A 21205-nucleotide genomic window follows, 5' to 3' on the forward strand; every position below is an offset into this window, starting at 1 on the left:
TGGCCGGACGAATGGTGACATGGTCAATAGAGTTGTCTGAATTTGGAATCAAATATGAGCCAAGAGGAGCCATCAAAGCACAAGCGCTAGCAGACTTCATTATCCAGATGCCAACAGCTGAAACCGATCATGAAGCGTGGATCGTATCCGTTGACGGATCATCTAGCAAGAAAGGCGGTGGTGCAGGAATCGTGCTAGAAGGACCAGGAAATTTTCATTTGGAAATGGCCCTAAAATTTGAATTCAAGACTTCAAATAACCAAGCCGAGTATGAAGCTTTAATCGCGGGATTGGTTTTAGCCCAAGACATGGGTGCACAAAATATTATATGCCGGAGTGATTCTCAGTTAATGGTTGGACATATGAAAGGTGAATACCAGGTGCGAGATCCCTTGTTACTACGGTATTATCACAAAGTCTTGAGCATCATGGGAAACTTCACCACAGCCGAGATCATACATATCCCGAGAGAGCAAAATACGAAGGCCGATTCTTTATCCAAGTTGGCCAGTCAACAGAAACAATCTCAGCACAACTCCATTTTACAACAGACAATGCACAACCCGACGGTCGGAGTGGAAGAATGTTTAATTGTTACCACGGAGAAAGACGATTGGATCCGATCATACAAAGAAGTGATTTCCAATCAAGAACAAGGAATTGAAACTGATGTTAGGACGGCTAGGAAAGCTGCTAATTTTATCCTCATAGGGGCCGAACTGTATAAGAGGGGGTTTTCAACCCCTTTGTTAAAATGCCTTTCCTATGAGCAAGCCGAGCATGTAATCCGAGAACTTCATGAAGGCTTATGCGGATTGCACTGTGGAGCGCGAACAATGGCAACAAGAATCTGTCGAGCCGGATATTATTGGCCAACAATACGTGAAGATTGCAATCAATACGTTAAAGCCTGCAAGAAGTGCCAGGAATTCGGCAGCCTCAACCATATACCATCACAAGAACTGCAAAGGATTGCTTCTCCCTGGCCATTTGCTAAGTGGGGAATGGATATCCTCGGCCCATTCCCTTTAGGCCGAGGACAAACAAAATTCATGATTGTTGCAGTTGATTATTTCACAAAATGGATAGAGGCGGAAGCATTGACAAAAATAACGGCTCAACAGGTTCAAACCTTTGTGTGGAAGAACATCATTTGCAGATTCGGTCTTCCACACTCTATTATAACCGACAATGGCCGGCAGTTCACGGATAAAAAACTTCTGCAGTTCTATGCGGATTTGGGAATCAAGCCTACAACTACCTCAGTTGAACATCCGCAAACAAATGGGCAAGCAGAATCAGCTAACAAAGTCATTCTTAGTCAACTGAAGCGGAGATTGGGAAGTGCGAAAGGTTTGTGGGCTGAGAAGTTATCTGAAATATTGTGGGCATATAGATGCGCACCGCAAACATCAACTGGAGAAACACCATTTAATCTCACATACGAAACAGATGCTATGCTACCCATAGAGATCACCGAACCAACATTACGAAGACAAATAGAAGATTGGAGCGTTAACAATGAATGCTTGAAAGCAGACTTGGATCTGATCGAGGAACTTCGAGAGAAAGCCAAAATCAGAGAGGAGGCCGTAAAAAGAAGAGCATGTAAGAGGTTCAACGCAAAGGTGAGGCCGAGAACTTTCAATAAAGGAGATCTAGTATGGAGAATGAGAACTGATGCGAGAAAAGATCCAGCAGAAGGGAAGTTCGCGTCAAACTGGGAAGGGCCATTCAGAATCACTGAAAACCTAAAGAACGGAGCCTATAGATTGGAGACATTAGACGAGAAGATAATACCCAGAACGTGGAATACCAGTCACTTAAAGTTTTATTTCAGTTAAGGCTTGTACCTTACAAAATAATCAATGGATGCAAGAGTCATGTAAAAAAAAATTATTATAATTTGAAGTTGTTAAAAATAAAGAAAAAAAGTTAAAGTAAAGAGGGTTGGAATCCAAGATTCTCTTCAAGAATACACAAAGAAACCATCAAGGAATATTAAGCAACGTAATTAGAGAAAAAAAAAAACATAAAATTAGTTACGATAATAATGTACTCTAATTAGATATATCATTAAACTTAACTATCATAGTCAAACTAATTCCCATGTTCTTGTAATTGTTAGTCACTTTTATTCAAGTAATTTTATTTTAGCATCCAAATATCACTTTTAAAATATTATTCTCTAAACATTGTGATTGAGATTAGTATGTGAATGAATAGAGTGAAAGATACTTATGAGAAGACGAAATAATCATTTTTAATATAAGTTTCTTTTTAAACCAGTATTCCTAGGGTTAATTCTTGCAAAAATAAAGTCTAACAAAATCTGAAATGTTTTGGTCTATAATGAAGGATTCATGATCGAATCCATCACATAAGCAAAGCCTTTTCTTTTTGTTCAAAGAGTTTCTTCCTGCACCCCCAACAATTTTCTTGAAAACACTTTCCAGAACAGACTACATTTTGAAATGTATTTTTCAGTGTATATTTTGAAAACAAAATTTCCAAAATAAGGACAAATTAGATGAGAAGATTTGGTCATTTCACCTATTTGATGAAATGCATGAAGAACAAACTTTGATGAGGTGGAGAAAAAACTTTAATAAGATACATGAAGAAACACCCTACTCAAAATACATGCCTTGATATTTTTAGGGGTTTAAGAGGTAAAGCAATTTACTTGGGATGTTTCTTCCTGTATCCCTACATTAATGTGAATTGACAAAATTAACCTGGAAAATGTTTAAAAACCCTAAGCCAACGCAAACTGCCCTCCTTGTTTATTCTCTGCACTTTTTGTTGACACTGTTGCAAGCAGCGGCAAACATGGTGGAGAAGGAATGTAAGTTTATTGGCAGAGTTGCAAATCTGGAATTGAAATGGAAAGTGTATGATTATAGCATTTCAGAATTGACAGTCCATAACTGTTACCCTATATTGGCTAAATCTGTGAACAAGAAAAAGGACACCATGCATGGATGGATGTGAATAGAGAAAGAGTGAAAAGAAAAGGTGTTGTGCCCACTAATGAATGTGCAGTAAGTAGTCCCTTCTTATTTTCCTCTCTCACTGCTACTTCTTGTGACTGCCATTAACATTCCAAGATTGGTTTGATTCACTTCCAAATTTCCTTTTCCGGAACAACAGACTTACACAACACCCCTCCTTCGGGAATTCATTTATCTACCTTACAGAGTATTCATTTCAAAATTTTGAATAAAACTAGCAAGGTAATTTTGATATTTTAAAAATTGTAGGAGTGCATAGGGGTGCAAGAAGAAACACCTTTTACGCTAGTGTGCAACTATAAAATGCTTTATACTTAAAAATTATTAATTATTTTCTAAGTATTATCTATAATAAAATTTAATTAATATAAAAAAATACTTTTAATCTAGTTAGAAATCTCTAATAAATTAAAAAAGTATTTTAAATATATAGGACTTAAAGTGCTGAAAGTCAGGGTGTCCAAAAATGTTTAAATGAAAATCCCCAGTATTTTTATGCTTCTTGCTGAGGCTAGACTCAAATTTGGATATAAATGAAATTTAACTTTATTTAACAACACTTAATTCTCCGAAAGTTCGAATGAAACTCAGAAAGGCAGTCACATTTAAACTACAGTAGTAAAAAATAGTCTAAATTACATGGAACAAACTGTGATAAACTCTTAAAAAGTCGAAAATATCACAACGAAGTTATAGCTAATCAAAGCAATTGGATATGAAACTGAGGAGGCTAATAATATATTCTCATTCTTTGTATAGGATCCGAATAATCAAGAGCAGATAATTTTTTTCAATAAAGACTGCACCTTAGAGTGATGGAACCAAGAATCATTCCTCTGGATCCTCAAACCCATATAGTTACAAACATCCCTCCCGAAGAGATTCTGAATACCCGTACTGCCACTTTTCACATATCAGACACGGACCAAAGATAAGCTTCTCTATCTCTAGCTTGCCTCTCATTTGTTCTCTTGAACATATCCTTTTCGAACCCTGCAAACAGCAGTGATAAGTCAATCATTTAAGCCTATTTCCATGAGAAAAGTACAAAACCTATGGTGAATATGAACCAACCATTACTACGATCAACACCATCCCAGTGTCGTCCGGGCGTTATTCCATACCGATTTGAAGCAGCATCTAAACCTCTTTTTAACCAGCTGTGATTTGGAATATCCTGGGGGACTACAAAACCTGATTCCTTCATCTTCTCATTTTCCCCCAAGTTTGGAAGAACAGGCTCTGGATATTTTTTCTACAAAACAATTGACACAATAAACATGTGAGAACTGATCAAACCCCATCTCACACATCAAGCAATATGAAATGTTTTGCATTACCTTTACAAGATGTGCCATCGGATCACCCCACCTTAATCTCTCCTTCAGCATTTTGTCTAGTTCAGGATCATCTCTGAAGGAAACAAATGCAAATACAGCATAAGAGATAGGGAGACGCGAAGGAAAATGGAACCTTGATCAATGACATAAACATTGCATCTCAATGACAGTATTTGCTCTCAATGGGATTTTCAGTAACATACAAATAATTTATAAATAAATTTCCATGCTGGTACATGGTAAACTAAGTAATTATATAGCACTACTAATTACCCCCGAAAAAACGAAATTATGTTCAAACAGGTGTAAAAAAGATCATCTCTTTTGATTATATACATGATAATCCATAAATGATGTAGGAATTACTTCCGGAAATATTTAATGATGGACATGAATTTCTATTTAACTGATAGTCTAAATACATGAATGAGGACCAAAAGTAAAAGTTTTATCTTCAGGATTCTGGAGCCTAAAGTAAAATATGTCTTGAAGAAGATGGATTAATCAGTGAGGCATTAAAGAGTCTAGGAAAGAGAGTCACGAGTTGGCTCACAAAATTCTTTTAGCAAGATTACCAGGTTTAAGAAAATTTCAAACGAGTAGAGAAGCACTTAAATCCCTATTTATAACAAAGGAGATATATAACTTGCACAAATTAAGGGATTAATCTCATTGTGCATTGACACAAGCTGGGAAGAGTTGATTTGAGTCAAGAGTTGCTTGTTATGTTGCATTCATTCCAATAGCTGAATCAAGAATAATTTTATCCAAATATGAAAGTTTTACTTAATGTGTCAAATATCAGCCTTAATCTAATGTAACATCCTCTTAGAAAAAAGAGCTTAAATAATTCACAGGTATGGAGAATCCAAGCATATCAATATCAAACATGTATCCGATTTTGGTATGGGGGATGCATGTATTAGTGTTTCATGGATTAGGAATTTTAGTTTTGCAATTATATATTCATGTTTTATGAATTTTTATGCATATTTATATTTGTATTGTACAACTTAGTATAATTTTAAGAATAATTGTCACCAACTCAATGTATCCCATATACACATGGTATTTTTTATACCCCATATTATGTTTGTGCATCATAGGTTGCTAGAATACTATGATAACAAATTTAAACAATCTAGAAACCATGTTCCCAAGTACTTATGTATACCTAGTCCGTGCAAAAGGCTTCTCCTTCTCAAGTTCTAGTTCCTTCAGCCTAGCCTCAGCTTCACGCTTTTGAGCTAAGCCCTTGCCCCATTCTATTTCTATCTCCTGAAAAACACAAAGATAGCCAAGAATTCAGCTTACCAGTTTTCATGGGAAAACATGAATAACATCAATGTTCTGACATATACTTGAGATTTTAGAGAACGTAGTGAGTCTCTTGCTACTCACTTGTGTATATATTGTAGTCATATATAAAAGTTGGCATACAAAAGAAAAAGAGAAAAGAAAAAGGGAATAGGAGTCAGCCTATGACCCTTCCATGATAATACATCAAAAAACAGCTTTAAAAAAACGCTGAACAACAGATAAAAAGGTTATTTTAACACACATTAGAAGTAACATTCAACTTCAATTACAGCGTAGGGACAAAATGACAACAACAAATATGACACGGTTTATTGTCCATTTGATGTAATTGAAATATTAATAGAAATAATATCCTTAAAAAAAGCACCAATAATATATTTTAGTTAATAAGTGCTTTCATGGAACAAATAACTTACTGCTCCATTTTATTAGGAAATTTTAGATAACTCACCCAGTCACACTATGATAATCAGTCTACTGTTTCGAATACAATTTGATCCTTTCATTTCTTTTGTTCTACCAAGTTAACAAACCTCCTAATCTGTACTTTTCATGCTCATTGTATGTAAACCTTACAAAATCATCCATGCAATTATGCTTACTGCAAATTACCAAATCAATCTTCAGACCATCATTGAATTTCCAGATAGTACTCCAGAAAATATCCAAGTGAACAAAACAAACTAAGCAAGTATCTTTTTGACCATTCATTACGTACAAACAAAAAGTGGATCCTCAGAAAGAATCATACTTTCTTCACATATATGATATGCATCCAATTACACATTAGAAGCATAGAGAAAGCTACATCTAGAAACGATACAACCATGCTACAAAAATTATGCAGTGCACCAAATACCTTGGGTTTTTCTTCTACTTTCTGTTTTGACTTCAAGTATTCCTCCTTCGAAATGCGTACTCCTGCAAAATTCAGCATGATTCAAAAGTTCTTTGTATCACGAAGACATCAAATCACATTGAACAGAAACATCAACAAAAAACTGACTAAAATTCCGACCTTTTATTTTATCACGATATACAGGTTCAGCACCACGTCCACTGATGGAAGGGTCCATCTTGTTAAATCTGCACAAAACATAGCTATCAATGCCATGGAGCAATGTGAAGTACACCAAAACTTCCATAGAAAGACAGGGAGCGACAAGCATTGTTACGTGTATAAATGAAATAAGAGTTTCAATTGTACGAAAGAGGAATTGCAAGATTAACCCCCCACCCCCAAAAGCCAACCTTAGACAATGAAGAAAAGGTGACAAACGGGATTATTTTTAACCCCTTTTATGAGTCACATCTGCTACCTTTGTGATTTTAAATGTTTTTTGGTATCATAGCAGCCACAAAGTTAAAACAGAACACAATCAGGAAAATTATAGCCTTGCAATGCCGCTCAGCCATAATAGATAATTAAGGCATAACAGAAAGCATTTTTAGTCAGAATGAGGTTTACCAGGAACGTTAGTGACATAATAATAGTCCTGGGCTTCTACGTAATAGCTTAAGATTTTGGAAGAATTTGCCTCAGAAATGAAATATTTTATCAGTTACCTATATCTTGATAACTGAATTTTAATGTTGATTGTTAAATGTTGAAATATAATGTTATTTTATCAATATTTACTTAGTGTGTACCCAGCTTTAGGGTTAGGGTTTTAGGCAAGTGTCTTGCCTCTTTTTGTATCCCCATATATTTACATCAATAAGAAACACAACACTGATCCAGGCGGGACAACTAAAACGCTTTCTGGGAGTTAGAAGAATGAAGGCCAGTCAAAGTCCAGAACAATATGTCAGAAATAGAGGAGAAAAATTTAGAAGAACGACTGATACACAAAACGACCGACAGGAGAGAAAAGCAGAAGGAAACGAAAAAGGAGACCTAAGAAGTGGACGAAGTCACCATTCCCAAGAAAGGAGCCGACAACGCAGCTTGGGAAGGCCGGTTCGGGGGTTCGTCAATACCATTTCTGGAGGTTTTCCGGGAAAGGACGCACACAGTACCATGACTGTCAACCATGTTTTCAAAACAAGGAGTTTGCCGCCTATGTTATTTACTGATGAAGATTTCCAGGATATTGACCCTGATCAACGTGACCCAATGGTGATAACAGTTGAAATTGCCAAGTACGCGGTAATGAAAACTCTTGTAGATCAAGGCAGTTCAGTTGATATTCTGTTCTGGGAAACCTTCCAAAAGTTATATCTGAAAGAACAGGACATGGTCTCTGTGAAAGAGCAAATAATTGGGTTTTCAGGTGAAAAGGTTGAAACCAAAGGATACATTGATCTGCCGACAACTTTCGGTAGAGGAAATGCGACGAAAACAATTACAATCAGATACTTGGTGGTAGATACTCGTACTTCTTATAATGCCCTCTTGGGAAGATCTTCGTTAAATGAGTTAGGAGCTATAGTGTCGACACCACATTTGGCAATGAAATTTCCCACTGAATGGGGTGACATAGCAACTATATATGTCAACCAAAAGGCAGCCAAAGAGTGTTATGCGACCGGATTGAAAATGGTCCAAGAGCCGAGAGTTTCGACCCGAAGAACGAGAGCAAGAAACATGGTTGCAATGGTAGACTTGGATCCCAGAATGAATGATGATGAACGAATGGAACCAAGAGAAGAAATTACATCGCTTCAATTAGGCGAAGATGAAACCCAATGTACATACGTTGGGGGAAGCATGCCTGAAAAGATAATTGACGATTTGGTAGCAGTAATAAGAACGAACAAAGACTTGTTTGCCTGGAAGGCGTCGGACATACCGGGAATTGACCCTAACATTGTTTCTCACAAATTATCTGTTTGCCGAGAAGCCAGGCCGATAGCTCAGAAACGGAGGAAGTTGGGAGAAGAAAAACGAAAGGCTGCTCTTGGAGAAACCGAGAAATTGTTACAAGCCGGTTTCATTAAAGAAATCCAGTATACGACCTGGTTGGCGAATGTAGTACTAGTCAAGAAGGCAAACGGAAATTGGAGGATGTGTACTGATTATACAGATTTGAATAAGGCATGTCCGAAAGATTCATATCCATTGCCGAGTATTGACAGGTTGGTTGATGGGGCATCGGGCCAAGCCATGATGAGTTTTTTGGATGCTTACTCCGGCTACAATCAAATACAAATGTATGAACCCGACATCCCGAAAACTGCGTTCACCACCGATATGGCCAACTACTGCTACCAGGTCATGCCTTTCGGTTTAAAAAACGCTGGGGCCACATATCAAAGACTGATGGATACGATGTTCAAAAAACAAATAGGAAAGAATATGGAAGTTTATGTGGACGATATGATCGTCAAGTCACAGGCGTGCAATCGTTCGGCCAACACTTGCGATGTTTAATCGAGCAAGTTTGGTAGGCGTTCGGCCGGCACTTTCGATGTTAATCGAGCAAGCGGGCAATCGTTCGGCCAATACTTGCGATGTTTAATCAAGCAAGTTTGGAAGGCGTTCGGCCGGCACTTGCGATGTTAATCGAGCAAGCGGGCAATCGTTCGGCCAACACTTGCGATGTTTAATCAAGCAAGTTTGGTTGGCGTTCGGCCGGCACTTGCGATGTTAATCGAGCAACCGGGCAATCGTTCGGCCAACACTTGCGATGTTTAATCAAGCAAGTTTGGTAGGCGTTCGGCCGGCACTTGCGATGTTAATCGAGCTAGCGTGCAATCGTTCGGCCAACACTTAAAATACTATATTTTTAATAATTAAGCAATCTTGTTTATAATAATTTATATAAAAATAAATAACATCTATAAAACTAAACCCTTGTTGGAAAAGCTCTGAGAGCGTTTAGCATTGATGTCCTTGCTTCAAAGCGTGCCCTAAATCCCCAATTTCCTCCATTCTCCTTTCTTCTCTTTTCCTTCCAAAATCATCCATCTTTCTCTCTCTATTTCTTGGTTGAACGTTGCGAGGGTTTGACGGTGACGGTGCACTTCTCAACCTCTCATTCTCAGTATGTAAAGGTACCGATTTTTTTTCCGATTACTAGTTAGGATCTCAATTTCTCATTTGCATTCAAATCGCACTTATTGCTGCCTGTAACATTGAATGAGAATAAGGTTTGCTCTCATCTTCACATTTCAAAAAAATTAAAATAATGATAATAATTGCAGTATGATTGTAGAAAGTAACATTCTCTTATGAAACGAGTTCAGTTCAATATGATAATGACCTCCGTGGCTATTTATTCCTTTATTTTGGTTGAATTATAGAGAAAAAAAAAAGCCCCAATTTTTTTTATCTATCTACGCAATATTTCAACTAGCCTTAATTCTAACACCAAAACAATTGTAGTTTGTATGTGATGAGAATCTTGGTTGCTTGATGTGTGTTTTGAACGTGTGGTAGGTATGGTATTTGTGTACGTAGTTAGTTAGTAGTTGGGTATTGTTCTTGTTAATTGAGAAAAAATTCGACTACATGTAAGGTAGAGATTGGCCGGACCATGGATTTGGTGGTCTATGTGTTGTGTAATGGCTTTTATAAAGAGTGTGGTTTTCTTGAGATTTATGTAGATTGAAAGGAGTCGCGTTCTGGGTATGCATACGTTAGCTCTGTTTGAATTAGCATACGCTAACCTAGTATTGGCTTGTTTGGATGAACTTATCTATAAGCTCTTCTACAGCAGAAAATAAGAAGAAAAAAAGGAATTTGACTTTTCTATAGATAAGTTAAAAATAATAATATTGGAAAAGCTATACGATATATAAGCTCATGCATAAGCTAATTTTAACTTGTAGAAGCTAATTTCAAATTGTCTTATTTTTCTCTTCTAGAAAGAACTTATGGGGAAATTCGTTTGGCTTATTTCAAAGTGAGTGTAAGTTGTTTAACAAGAGAAGTTTATTTCATTTCTTATTTTCTTGTTCTGTTAGTCCTTATTGTGAAGTTCATGTGAACTGGGCCATATTGTTGTGTGCACTCTTTACAGATTTTGATTGTCATTGGGGTTTTTTCTTGTTATGAATGATGTCCATGTTGATTGGGTGATGATAATCAGCTTAGATATTATTTACAGTGGAGATTTATGTTCATGATGGGTTTTTTTTTCCCTGCTGTTGACTTCTTGTCTTACATTGATATGTTGCAGGTTGTGTCCTTAAATAGAGATCATTATCATCAGACTATAACACAAATTCTTTCCAAATGGCACTGGTTGTAATGTGTGGGCAGCCATGCAGCGGGAAGTCCAAAGCTGCACTCTGTCTTGTTGAAGCTCTCAAGGAATCAGAATCAAAACATAACGTGAGAATCATAGACGAAGCTTGCTTTCATCTTGATCGTAACCAAAGCTATGCAAATATGCCTTCAGAGAAGAATTTAAGAGGGGTGCTTCGGTCAGAAGTAGATAGGTCTGTGTCCAAAGATAGTATCATCATAGTAGATTCTTTGAATAACATCAAGGGTTACAGATACGAGCTATGGTGCTTGGCTCGAGCTTCTGGAATCAGATACTGTGTGGTCTACTGTGACGTTGAAGAAACCTTTTGTAGGAAATGGAATGAAGAGCGCAGAGAGAAAGGAGAAGTCAATTATAATGATTCAATTTTTGAAGATTTGGTGAGAAGGTTTGAGAAACCAGAAAGAAGAAACAGGTGGGATTCTCCATTGTTTGAATTATGGCCACACAGAGAAGGGACAGAGAAATCTTCCTCTGCCATTATAGATGCTGTCTCCTACTTAACCAAAAAGGTGGACTCCAAAACCAGGGATGTTAAGATTCTGCAACCAACTATTGCCACTCAAACCACACGTTTTTCTGATGCAAATTCTCTCTTTGAATTGGACAAAGCAACACAAGAGGTCACAAATGCTATAGTAGAAGCACAATCTCAAGCTCTTGGAGGACCACTTAACGGTGTTTCGGTGGGAAAAGACTTGCCTGTAATCAACATTTCAAGATCAGTTGGGCTGCCGGAGCTTCGCAGGATGCGACGCACCTTCATAAAATTAACAGGGCAAACAAGTTTAAGTGGGCCACCACCCCCTTCTGATGCAGACAGTGCAAAAAGGATGTTCATTGACTACTTGAACAGGGAACTAGGAACATCCTGAAGAACAGTATTTGAATTGCAATTCAGCTTGTGTGCTAAAACATGCCATGTTTGTATGTTTAGATCCCGAACTGTTTTCATTTTTACTTTACATCATTATTATTGAATAAAGTGATCTTTTTTTAATCCTTTTGGTTTTTTGTACCATCGTTTAAATTCTTTTCCCAGCCCTAGTAGTAATAATGAAGTAAAGATTGTACTCGGGTCTGGTTTAAGAAAATACATTTCGCACTTTACAAAAACATAAGAATAATGAAAAAGGTTATATAATTTAAATAAGATATAAAAACTGAATGCTTGAATTCACTTTTTTTTTTTCCTTCCTTGCTAAATAGAACATACTCCTCCCCACAACTTCTGTATTGGTAATTGAGTTGCATTGGATATATTCAATGAGATTCCTTGACAAAAGTGTTACTAGATATAACAAAACATGGTATTTTTGACGCGTATACAGCAATATTAAACAAATTTTCATTAAGTAAAAGGCACGATGAACCGAGAGAGCAAATATTGGAAACCAAAGAATTGGTGTCAGTTACTTTACTAGTTTTGATACGATCTTTGACATAGTTTAGGACTCGTGACGTAACAAGACTCGTGCGATTAACATGAGATCACAACCAAAGTCATTCTATTGGACATCATATTCTATATTATTACAATTGCTAAAGAAGAAACATCCTCTTTTTTTTAGTAGAAAAAAATGCACCATTACACAGTAACGAATTTGCTTAGATAACATTTATGGTGAGCGTGTACACAGACCCACACATAAATAAACTATGCGTAAAACTAACAATTCTTTCCCTGCTGATGATGCATACACAGTATTTTTTTCCTGATAAAATTTTGGGCAGAAATGAAACTATCTCTGGATTAGCAAGCAAATAATGGTGGAATGCTATGGTGATGCTCCAGATCAACCATATAACCTTTGATAATTTGAATGAGAAAAGAAACAATGATTGATTGCACTTGTGTGTGCTTGTGACCCTAAAAGCTATGGTGAGCTGGACATGCACAAGATCTTCCAGAAATGGGCTAGAGTGAAAGAAGTTTTCATCGCGCGCAGGCTGAACAAGGGGGGGAGAAGATTTGGCTTTGTCCGTTTCTTCGAAGTGGGAAATGCGGCAAGATTAGAGAAGGAGCTAGACCAAATATTTATTGGCAATGTGAAGCTCCATGTCAATGTTCCGAGATACAGGAGGTTTGTCCCCGATAACATCAGGGTGTCGTCCAAGGTTTATAAGTTTCCTCCGGTGGTGCCGCATTCTGAGTCAAAGAGGAGGGGAGGGGAAGGCCTGGCGGAAAATCGGAGGGAGAGGAAGAAGGAGGCATGGGTGAAGAAGAAAGGGGAAGAGTCATATGCTGATATAGTAAGGGGAGGTCCTCGTCAGGTGTGGAAGGGACCAACGTTTTCAGTCCAAAAATAGTTCTTACCATGGATGGAGGCAAGCGTTATTGGCCAGTTGCGTGCAGAACTAGACCTCGAACAGTTACGCGAAGAGTTCCTGAAAGGTGGGTTGAGCATGGTTTATTTGCGCTCCTTAGGAGACAACCTAGTTCTGCTAATGCCAAGGGAAGGGGAGAGTATGCAGGCTCTTATTAAGCTTAATAAGGAGTGGTTTGAGAGTGTCTTCACAAGCTTTGAACCATGGTCGGAAAATTGCACAGCGAGCCACAAAATCGTCTGGGTAAGGTGCTATGGGCTACCCCTTTCTCTCTGGAACAAGGAGTGCTTCTCTAAAGTGATGGGAGATAAGGCAACTATAGTGTCTATTGGTAAATCCACTCTCCTATGGGAGAACTTGGAGTATGCTATTCTCCAAGTCAGGATGCCAAAGAGTCAGAGTGTAAGGTTGGCGGCAGATATGAAGATCAATAATAATCTTTATAGTATCCTCATAGAAGAAGAAGTAATATGCGGGAATAGAGGTTCATGCAGGTGTATCCATGATGACGTTGGTTCCTCGGATAGTATTTCCTCGTCGGAAACCTATGTAGAGGATACTGCCTCTGTGAATAGTTGTGAAGAGGAAGGAGAAGTTCGGGGTCGGATACGGCAGTGGCCTAGGGGGGAGGTGATCGGTGGCGAAATCAACGGTGAAGAAGTCCTAATCGGAAGGGAGGTGGTAGGTGACGGTGAGGGTCAAGAGAAAACGACAAAAGGTTTGGTTTTTGGGGAGGTAACTTCTAAGGGTCTAGACTGTCAGAGGGTCAGTGCTAAGAGTTTCACCAATGTGGAAACAGTACATCAGATAGTCTCTGATGAAGCGGCGATCCTGAAAACCTGTAGCCTTGGGTCTACAGCTTCGTACAATAGCACCATCCTTCGGGCTGACGTGGCCAAGTTAGTTGTGGATGAGGAATTAAGTTGCACTCAGCACGTGCTCTCTCCCTCTTTGGGCCACGAAGAAATTCGGACGGCCCATTTAGGCACTGGGTTAGTCCATTCGCTAGCCCATGAGGGAGCTTCGGTCGTTCGGGAGCTGGAGCAAAGTGAAGTCTTGGTAATACGTGGCCATGAGGTCAGAAAAGGGGGAAGTGGAATCAGGAACCAATCCCCTAGGGGTAGACTGCGAACGAAGGGGCTGGGGGAAATGGCGGAACCAAGCACCCTTCCACGGAGGTCAATAAGAGTATGGCCCTCTCAGGTAAGGAACTCTGCCTCAAAAGCTGGAACTTTATCTGCAACAATCTCTGATGGGGATACCATCATTTGTAATTCAAGGCCCCGGGACCTGGATGTAATGGAGGAACCACTAAAGTTGTGGGAGATGGGCAAACAGATGGGAATTGTATGTCGTAGGATAGAAGAAGAGGTTGTGAAGGAATATCAGAGTATGGAAGTGAGAGATGTAGAGTTTGCACAGAAGCTAGAAGAGGGGGTAACAAAAGGTCTCCTATGCTGATAGTTAGCTTGAACATCCGAGGTTTGGGGGGAGGAACAAAAAGCAGATATCTGAAAAATTTGATCTCAAGAGAAGGAGCAGAGTTTGTTTGCATTCAAGAAACGAAACTGAAGGGGTTCACTGATGCTAGATGTTTTGCTTTGTGGGGGGACAATAGAGTCGGGTGGATTCACTATGAAGGTGAAAATGGTGGTGGAAGCTTGCTGTCCATGTGGCACAAAGATATGTTCTGCTATGAGAGTCATGTGATGGGGAAGGGTTTCATAGTTATCTTTGGCCAACACCTACGGTCTTCACGTAAGTGTGTAATTGTCAATATTTACTCAGCCTGTAGTCTAAGAGAAAAGAAGATTCTCTGGGAGGAGATAACTGGTATTAAAGAAGCGTCACAGGAGTTGGTTTGGTGTCTCTGTGGTGACTTTAATGCTGTAAGAAGCAGACGGGAAAGGAAAGGTGCTAGCAGTCGGGGTGCAACTGCAAGCGGTCAAACGAGTGAGATAAATGGTTTCAATTGTTTTATCGACTCTAATTTGCTTCTGGATCTCCCTATAGTAGGGAAAGCTTACACGTGGTTTAGAGCAAATGGGTCGGCTATGAGCAGGCTTGATAGAATCCTTGTCACCGAGGAGTGGTTGAGCTTATGGCCAAAATGCAAACAATATGTCCAACAGAGGGAAGTGTCTGATCACTGTGCTTTGGTGGTGAAGACCTTGGATAAGGACTGGGGACCCAAGCCCTTTCGAAACATCGATGCCTAGCATATGGATAGAGGGTTCAATGGGATGGTGAAGGGAAAGTGGCAATCTTATCCAGCCCAAAGGAATGCCATCTTGAACCTTAAGGTTAAGTTGAAGCTACTCAAAGGGGATTTGAAAATCTGGAATAGAGAAGTGTACGGCAATCTTAATACCATTAAGAATGGTATCCTGCGCGAAATCGAGGCCTTTGACAACCAAGATAAGGATGGAGGTTCGGTGGTTAGGGGGAGGATGGAGAGACTGGAATTACTGAACCAGCTAGGGGAGGTTGACAGAAAGATAGACTCCCTCATTAGTCAAAAAGCAAGAGCTTGTTGGTTCAAGTATGGAGATTCGTGTACAAAATTTTTTCACTCCTCCTTGAGATGGAGAAGGCTTAGAAACGAAGTAAAAGGTGTTGAGGTTGGGGGTCAGTGGTGTGAGGAGCCTGCTACGGTTCGAGCAGAGGCTAAGAAGTTGTTTGAGAACAGGTTTAAAGCAACAAGGGATTTTGGGGTTAGACTCGATGAAGTGGAGTTCAAAACTATCTCCCCAGAAGACAACCTGTTTCTTATATCTGGTTTTAAGGAAGATGAAGTCAAGGAAGCGGTGTGGCATTGTGAAGGTTCAAAGAGTCCAGGACCCGACGGGTTCAACTTTAACTTTATCAAGGAAAGTTGGGAGTTTATAAAAGACGAGTTTGTTAAGGCCTTGGCTGTGTTCCATGATACAGGGTCTATTCCTAAGGGCTGTAATGCATCCTTCATAGCTTTGGTTCCAAAGGTGAAGGACCCCTGTTCGCTGGAGCAATATCGACCCATCTCATTAGTGGGGGCTCTATACAAAGTTATAGCAAAGGTGTTGGCTGAAAGAATAAAGAAAGTGTTGAACTCCGTTATTGATGAAAGTCAATCTGCTTTCTTAAAGGGGAGAGGGATCTTAGATAGCGTACTCATGGCCAATGAGGTGGTAGAGGATCTCAGAAGGCGTGAGAGGAGTGGCCTCTGCTTGAAGGTGGACTTTGAAAAAGCATATGACTCGGTGCGGTGGGAGTTTATGTACGATATGCTCTACAAAATGGGTTTCCACTGCAAGTGGGTGACGTGGATACGAGGCTGCATGGAATCGGCCTCAGTGTCCGTTTTAGTTAACGGGAGCCCTACGGAGGAATTCAAACCTTCTAGAGGTTTGAGGCAAGGTGACCCGCTAGCCCCGTTCCTCTTCATTGTGGTTGCTGAAGGCCTAGCTGGGCTAGTTAGGCAAGCGAACAAGGCCAATCTGCTATCGGGCGTTAAGTTCGGTAGAGGAGAGGTGGAGATTAGCATCATGCAATTCGCAGACGACACCCTCTTCCTTTGTGAAGCGTCGTACAGCAATGTTGTTGCCGTGAAGGCGATCCTAAGGGGGTTTGAACTAGCATCAGGCTTAAAGATAAATTTCCATAAGTCAAAGATTGCAGGTGTGAACGTGGATAACTTTGCTCTGTTAAGCTATGCAAAAACCCTGAGTTGTGCCCAGATGGGAGTCCCGTTTAAATATCTTGGATTAGAAGTGGGGGGGAATCCAAGGAAGGTGAAGTTCTGGGAACCGGTGTTAACCAAGCTTAAAGCTAGACTCAATGTCTGGAAAGGAAGATTTTTGTCAATGGCAGGGAGAATTTGCCTAATCAAATCGGTTATCTCAGCGATTTCGCTTTTCTATCTCTCTATCTTCAAAGCACCGGAATCTATATATAAAAGCATTATCAGCATTCAGCGAAGGTTCTTGTGGGGATGGGGGAAGGAGAAGAGGTCGATACCCTGGGTTAGCTGGGAAAATGTATGCAAACCGAAGGAGGAGGGTGGTCTGGGGATCAGAGATATTCGGAAGTTTAATTACGCCCTCCTAGCCAAGTGGAGATGGAGGATGGTATCGGAAGAAAAGGGGAGGTGGAAAGACTTATTGATCTCAAAGTATGGGATGAATCTGGATCGTTCGCTTGGCCCAGTGAAATTCCAATCATGGTGGTGGAGAGATTTGAAAAAAGTGTGCACAGAGGGAGAAGGAGGAGGGTGGTTCAAAAATCAACTTGTATGGAAGGTAGGAGGCGGTGAAAAAGTGAACTTCTGGGAGGATGTGTGGATTGGCAATATCAACCTCAAAACCCTCTACCCAAGGTTGTTCTCCTTATCCTTGGACCAGGGCCTAATGGTGAGTGAGGTTGGGGAGTGGGTAAGCGCTGTTTGGAGGTGGGACTTAAGGTGGAGAAGGGATAGGTATGAATGGGAATCCCCGTTGGAAGCAAACCTTGTCCAACTGCTATCCCGAGTAAGTCCGTCAAGGGGTCACAAAGACGTTTAGACGTGGGGGTGTGATGGATCGGGGTCCTTTTCTGTCCCTTCTGCATATGAATGCTTAGCTAAACAGGATAGTAGTCCGCGCCACGAAGTTTTCGAGCATCTGTGGAGAATCAAAGCCTTCCCCAATACAATAACAACTGCTTGGAGAGTCCTCCTAAGTAGAATCCCAACCAGAGTTGATTTGAGGAGGAGAGGAGTGTTGCTTAACACAATTTTATGTGAGCGTTGTCAAACAAAGGAGGAATCCTGCCAACACATCTTCTTAGAATGCCCCTTCGCCCAGAAAGTGTGGAGGTCTTGTTTTATATGGATTGGCATCTCTTTTGTGCAGCACAATGTTCTTATGATGCACTTTGAAAATTTCTTCTTGTGGAAAGGAGTTTGGGCGTGTGTTGTAAGGAGCATTTGGGAGCATAGGAATTCGGTTGTTTTCAAACAAGGTGTTGTAGATGCGGAAGAGACTTTTTCGATGGCTCAACTCAAATCATGGCAATGGCTAAAGCACAGAGGTCACCGCTGGTGTTATTCTCTGGCTGATTGGATCCTAAATCCCCTTATCTGTATCAGAAGCTTTAAGTGATGGATGCTGGAAGGTGTTCTTGAGGAGAGGATTTTGAGGCTGCAGGAACAGAGTTAAATGCAGAGGAGGTAACATCAAGAGCAGCCATGAGGCCTGTCAGAATATACAAAGGGGGAATGGAGAGTGTCCTAACAGTTGGCAAGGAGGAGCTAACCGTCCAGGAGTGCTAGGAGAAGGGGAATTTGATGCTGATTGATCCTTAACAGTGTGCCTAGATGGTTCTCTGTCTTTTGACTCTCAGGGACCAGGCGGTTGGAGGGTGGATTCAGAGGTTGGCTGGCCTTGACCGGGCACTGCTGTAGGATAGTGTGTTTTTGATGCGGTACCGGCATTTGATGTTGAACTTGGTGTCACTACTTTTGCCGCATTGCAAGAAGGATAACAAGGTTGAATCAAAGGAATCTAAAGGCGCCACCCTGAACGAGCTTGTTGAGCTCAAAAGTTGCCCCTCGTGTCTTTTGTTTGAGTGCAGGAAGCAAAAACATCTTTTTCTCTGGACGGCCAAATGCCCCAGTGGCCCATCTGTAAAATTTCTAGTTAGTGCGGTGCATACTATGGAGGAGTTGAAGCTAACGGGAAATCACCTAAAAGATTTCTACTCATCATAATGAAGCAGATAAATTACCAAAGGGAGGCCTTGATAAAAGTCTTTGTTTGAGGTTCGAGCTTTGGAGTAAAAGTAGAAGGCTGGAAAGTTTGCGAAGAAGGTCAAAGCAAAGACAAGGAGGAAAATGCAAGAGATGTCTAATCCTCTGGAGCCTGATGAGTTTGCAGATATGTGGAAAGATTGATTTTGAATACAACTGCAGCTAAAGAGGGTGCGTGCTGGTCAACAGAACCAGGGAGCTGCTGGTCACCACAGTGGTGCTTGCTGTTGAAGGAGTCTCCACTGTTTTTTTTCTCTCAAACCTTATTATTACAATAATCCCTCTTGTCAGACTTATTGATCTCAAAGTATGGGATGAATCTGGATCGTTCGCTTGGCCTAGTGAAATTCCAATCATGGTGGTGGAGAGATTTGAAAAAAGTGTGCACAGAGGGAGAAGGAGGAGGGTGGTTCAAAAATCAACTTGTATGGAAGGTAGGAGGCGGTGAAAAAGTGAACTTCTAGGAGGATGTGTGGATTGGCAATATCAACCTCAAAACCCTCTACCCAAGGTTGTTCTCCTTATCCTTGGACCAGGGCCTAATGGTGAGCGAGGTTGGGGAGTGGGTAAGCGCTGTTTGGAGGTGGGACTTAAGGTGGAGAAGGGATAGGTATGAATGGGAATCCCCGTTGGAAGCAAACCTTGTCCAACTCCTATCCCGAGTAAGTCCGTCAAGGGGTCACAAAGACGTTCAGACGTGGGGGTGTGATGGATCGGGGTCCTTTTCTGTCCCTTCTGCATATGAATGCTTAGCTAAACAGGATAGTAGTCCGCGCCACGAAGTTTTCGAGCATCTGTGGAGAATCAAAGCCTTCCCCAATACAATAACAACTGCTTGGAGAGTCCTCCTAGGTAGAATCCCAACCAGAGTTGATTTGAGGAGGAGAGGAGTGTTGCTTAACACAATTTTATGTGAGCTTTGTCAAACAAAGGAGGAATCCTGCCAACACATCTTCTTAGAATGCCCCTTCGCCCAGAAAGTGTGGAGGTCTTGTTTTATATGGATTGGCATCTCTTTTGTGCAGCACAATGTTCTTATGATGCACTTTGAAAATTTCTTCTTGCCTCATCTGAGTAGCCAACAAAATCTCTTGTGGAAAGGAGTTTGGGCGTGTGTTGTAAGGAGCATTTGGGAGCATAGGAATTCGGTTGTTTTCAAACAAGGTGTTGTAGATGCGGAAGAGACTTTTTCGATGGCTCAACTCAAATCATGGCAATGGCTAAAGCACAGAGGTCACCGCTGGTGTTATTCTCTGGCTGATTGGATCCTAAATCCCCTTATCTGTATCAGAAGCTTTAAGTGATGGATGCTGGAAGGTGTTCTTGAGGAGAGGATTTTGAGGCTGCAGGAACAGAGTTAAATGCAGAGGAGGTAACATCAAGAGCAGCCATGAGGCCTGTCAGAATATACAAAGGGGGAATGGAGAGTGTCCTAACAGTTGGCAAGGAGGAGCTAACCGTCCAGGAGTGCTAGGAGAAGGGGAATTTGATGCTGATTGATCCTTAACAGTGTGCCTAGATGGTTCTCTGTCTTTTGACTCTCAGGGACCAGGCGGTTGGAGGGTGGATTCAGAGGTTGGCTGGCCTTGACCGGGCACTGCTGTAGGATAGTGTGTTTTTGATGCAGGTACCGGCATTTGATGTTGAACTTGGTGTCACTAGTTTTGCCGCATTGCAAGAAGGATAACAAGGTTGAATCAAAGGAATCTAAAGGCGCCACCCTGAACGAGCTTGTTGAGCTCAAAAGTTGCCCCTCGTGTCTTTTGTTTGAGTGCAGGAAGCAAAAACATCTTTATCTCTGGATGGCCAAATGCCCCAGTGGCCCATCTGTAAAATTTCTAGTTAGTGCGGTGCATACTATGGAGGAGTTGAAGCTAACGGGAAATCACCTAAAAGATTTCTACTCATCATAATGAAGCAGATAAATTACCAAAGGGAGGCCTTGATAAAAGTCTTTGTTTGAGGTTCGAGCTTTGGAGTAAAAGTAGAAGGCTGGAAAGTTTGCGAAGAAGGTCAAAGCAAAGACAAGGAGGAAAATGCAAGAGATGTCTAATCCTCTGGAGCCTGATGAGTTTGCAGATATGTGGAAAGATTGATTTTGAATACAACTGCAGCTAAAGAGGGTGCGTGCTGGTCAACAGAACCAGGGAGCTGCTGGTCACCACAGTGGTGCTTGCTGTTGAAGGAGTCTCCACTGTTTTTTTTCTCTCAAACCTTAATATTACA

The 21205-nt window shown here is 40.6% G+C and overlaps 4 protein-coding genes and 1 pseudogene across 5 annotated transcripts; 4 read left to right on the forward strand and 1 right to left on the reverse strand.

The window, feature by feature from the left end:
• Window positions 1-2631: 2631 nt before the first annotated feature.
• Window positions 2632-6858, reverse strand: LOC137833319 (pre-mRNA-splicing factor cwf26-like). Of its 2 annotated transcripts, XR_011084696.1 has the most exons (7): window positions 6693-6858; window positions 6534-6595; window positions 5529-5632; window positions 4355-4427; window positions 4089-4269; window positions 3821-4007; window positions 2632-2874 (listed from the first exon to the last, which is right to left on the reverse strand). XR_011084696.1 is itself a non-coding variant. In XM_068641678.1 (6 exons), exons 1-6 carry the CDS (start codon window positions 6841-6843, stop codon window positions 3922-3924), a joined length of 657 nt encoding a protein of 218 aa, XP_068497779.1. In that variant the 5' UTR covers window positions 6844-6858; the 3' UTR covers window positions 3537-3921. The 2 variants fall into 2 exon arrangements, 1 of the variants encoding a protein (XP_068497779.1); XM_068641678.1 differs by lacking the exon at window positions 2632-2874 and having other exon boundaries at window positions 3537-4007.
• Window positions 6859-7451: 593 nt separating this feature from the next.
• On the forward strand, window positions 7452-9047 carry LOC137821874 (uncharacterized). Its single transcript, XM_068626667.1, has one exon. The coding sequence runs from the start codon at window positions 7452-7454 to the stop codon at window positions 9045-9047; it is 1596 nt and encodes a 531-aa protein (XP_068482768.1).
• Window positions 9048-9483: 436 nt separating this feature from the next.
• LOC137829966 (protein KTI12 homolog) lies at window positions 9484-11887 on the forward strand. The gene is made up of 2 exons (XM_068637020.1): window positions 9484-9670; window positions 10798-11887. The coding sequence occupies exon 2, from the start codon at window positions 10854-10856 to the stop codon at window positions 11760-11762; it is 909 nt and encodes a 302-aa protein (XP_068493121.1). The 5' UTR covers window positions 9484-9670; window positions 10798-10853; the 3' UTR covers window positions 11763-11887.
• An 893-nt stretch (window positions 11888-12780) lies between these two features.
• LOC137821883 (uncharacterized) lies at window positions 12781-13197 on the forward strand. Its single transcript, XM_068626680.1, has one exon. The coding sequence runs from the start codon at window positions 12781-12783 to the stop codon at window positions 13195-13197; it is 417 nt and encodes a 138-aa protein (XP_068482781.1).
• Window positions 13198-18549: 5352 nt separating this feature from the next.
• On the forward strand, window positions 18550-21205 carry LOC137821937 (ribosome biogenesis protein BRX1 homolog 2-like; annotated as a pseudogene).

This window comes from Phaseolus vulgaris, chromosome 11, assembly GCF_000499845.2.
Source record: "Phaseolus vulgaris cultivar G19833 chromosome 11, P. vulgaris v2.0, whole genome shotgun sequence".
Lineage (NCBI taxonomy): Eukaryota > Viridiplantae > Streptophyta > Magnoliopsida > Fabales > Fabaceae > Phaseolus > Phaseolus vulgaris.

Excerpts from the sequence above, each read along its gene's own strand:
- LOC137833319 (XM_068641678.1), bottom strand. The coding sequence starts at position 6,843 with ATGCTTGTCGCTCCCTGTCTTTCTATGGAAGTTTTGGTGTACTTCACA. Across the intron at positions 6,596-6,692 it reads ATATCGTGATAAAATAAAAG|GAGTACGCATTTCGAAGGAG; the intron begins GTCGGAATTTTA and ends TGAATTTTGCAG. Across the intron at positions 5,633-6,533 it reads AAGTAGAAGAAAAACCCAAG|GAGATAGAAATAGAATGGGG; the intron begins GTATTTGGTGCA and ends TGTGTTTTTCAG.
- LOC137821874 (XM_068626667.1), top strand. The coding sequence starts at position 7,452 with ATGAAGGCCAGTCAAAGTCCAGAACAATATGTCAGAAATAGAGGAGAA.
- LOC137829966 (XM_068637020.1), top strand. The coding sequence starts at position 10,854 with ATGGCACTGGTTGTAATGTGTGGGCAGCCATGCAGCGGGAAGTCCAAA.
- LOC137821883 (XM_068626680.1), top strand. The coding sequence starts at position 12,781 with ATGCACAAGATCTTCCAGAAATGGGCTAGAGTGAAAGAAGTTTTCATC.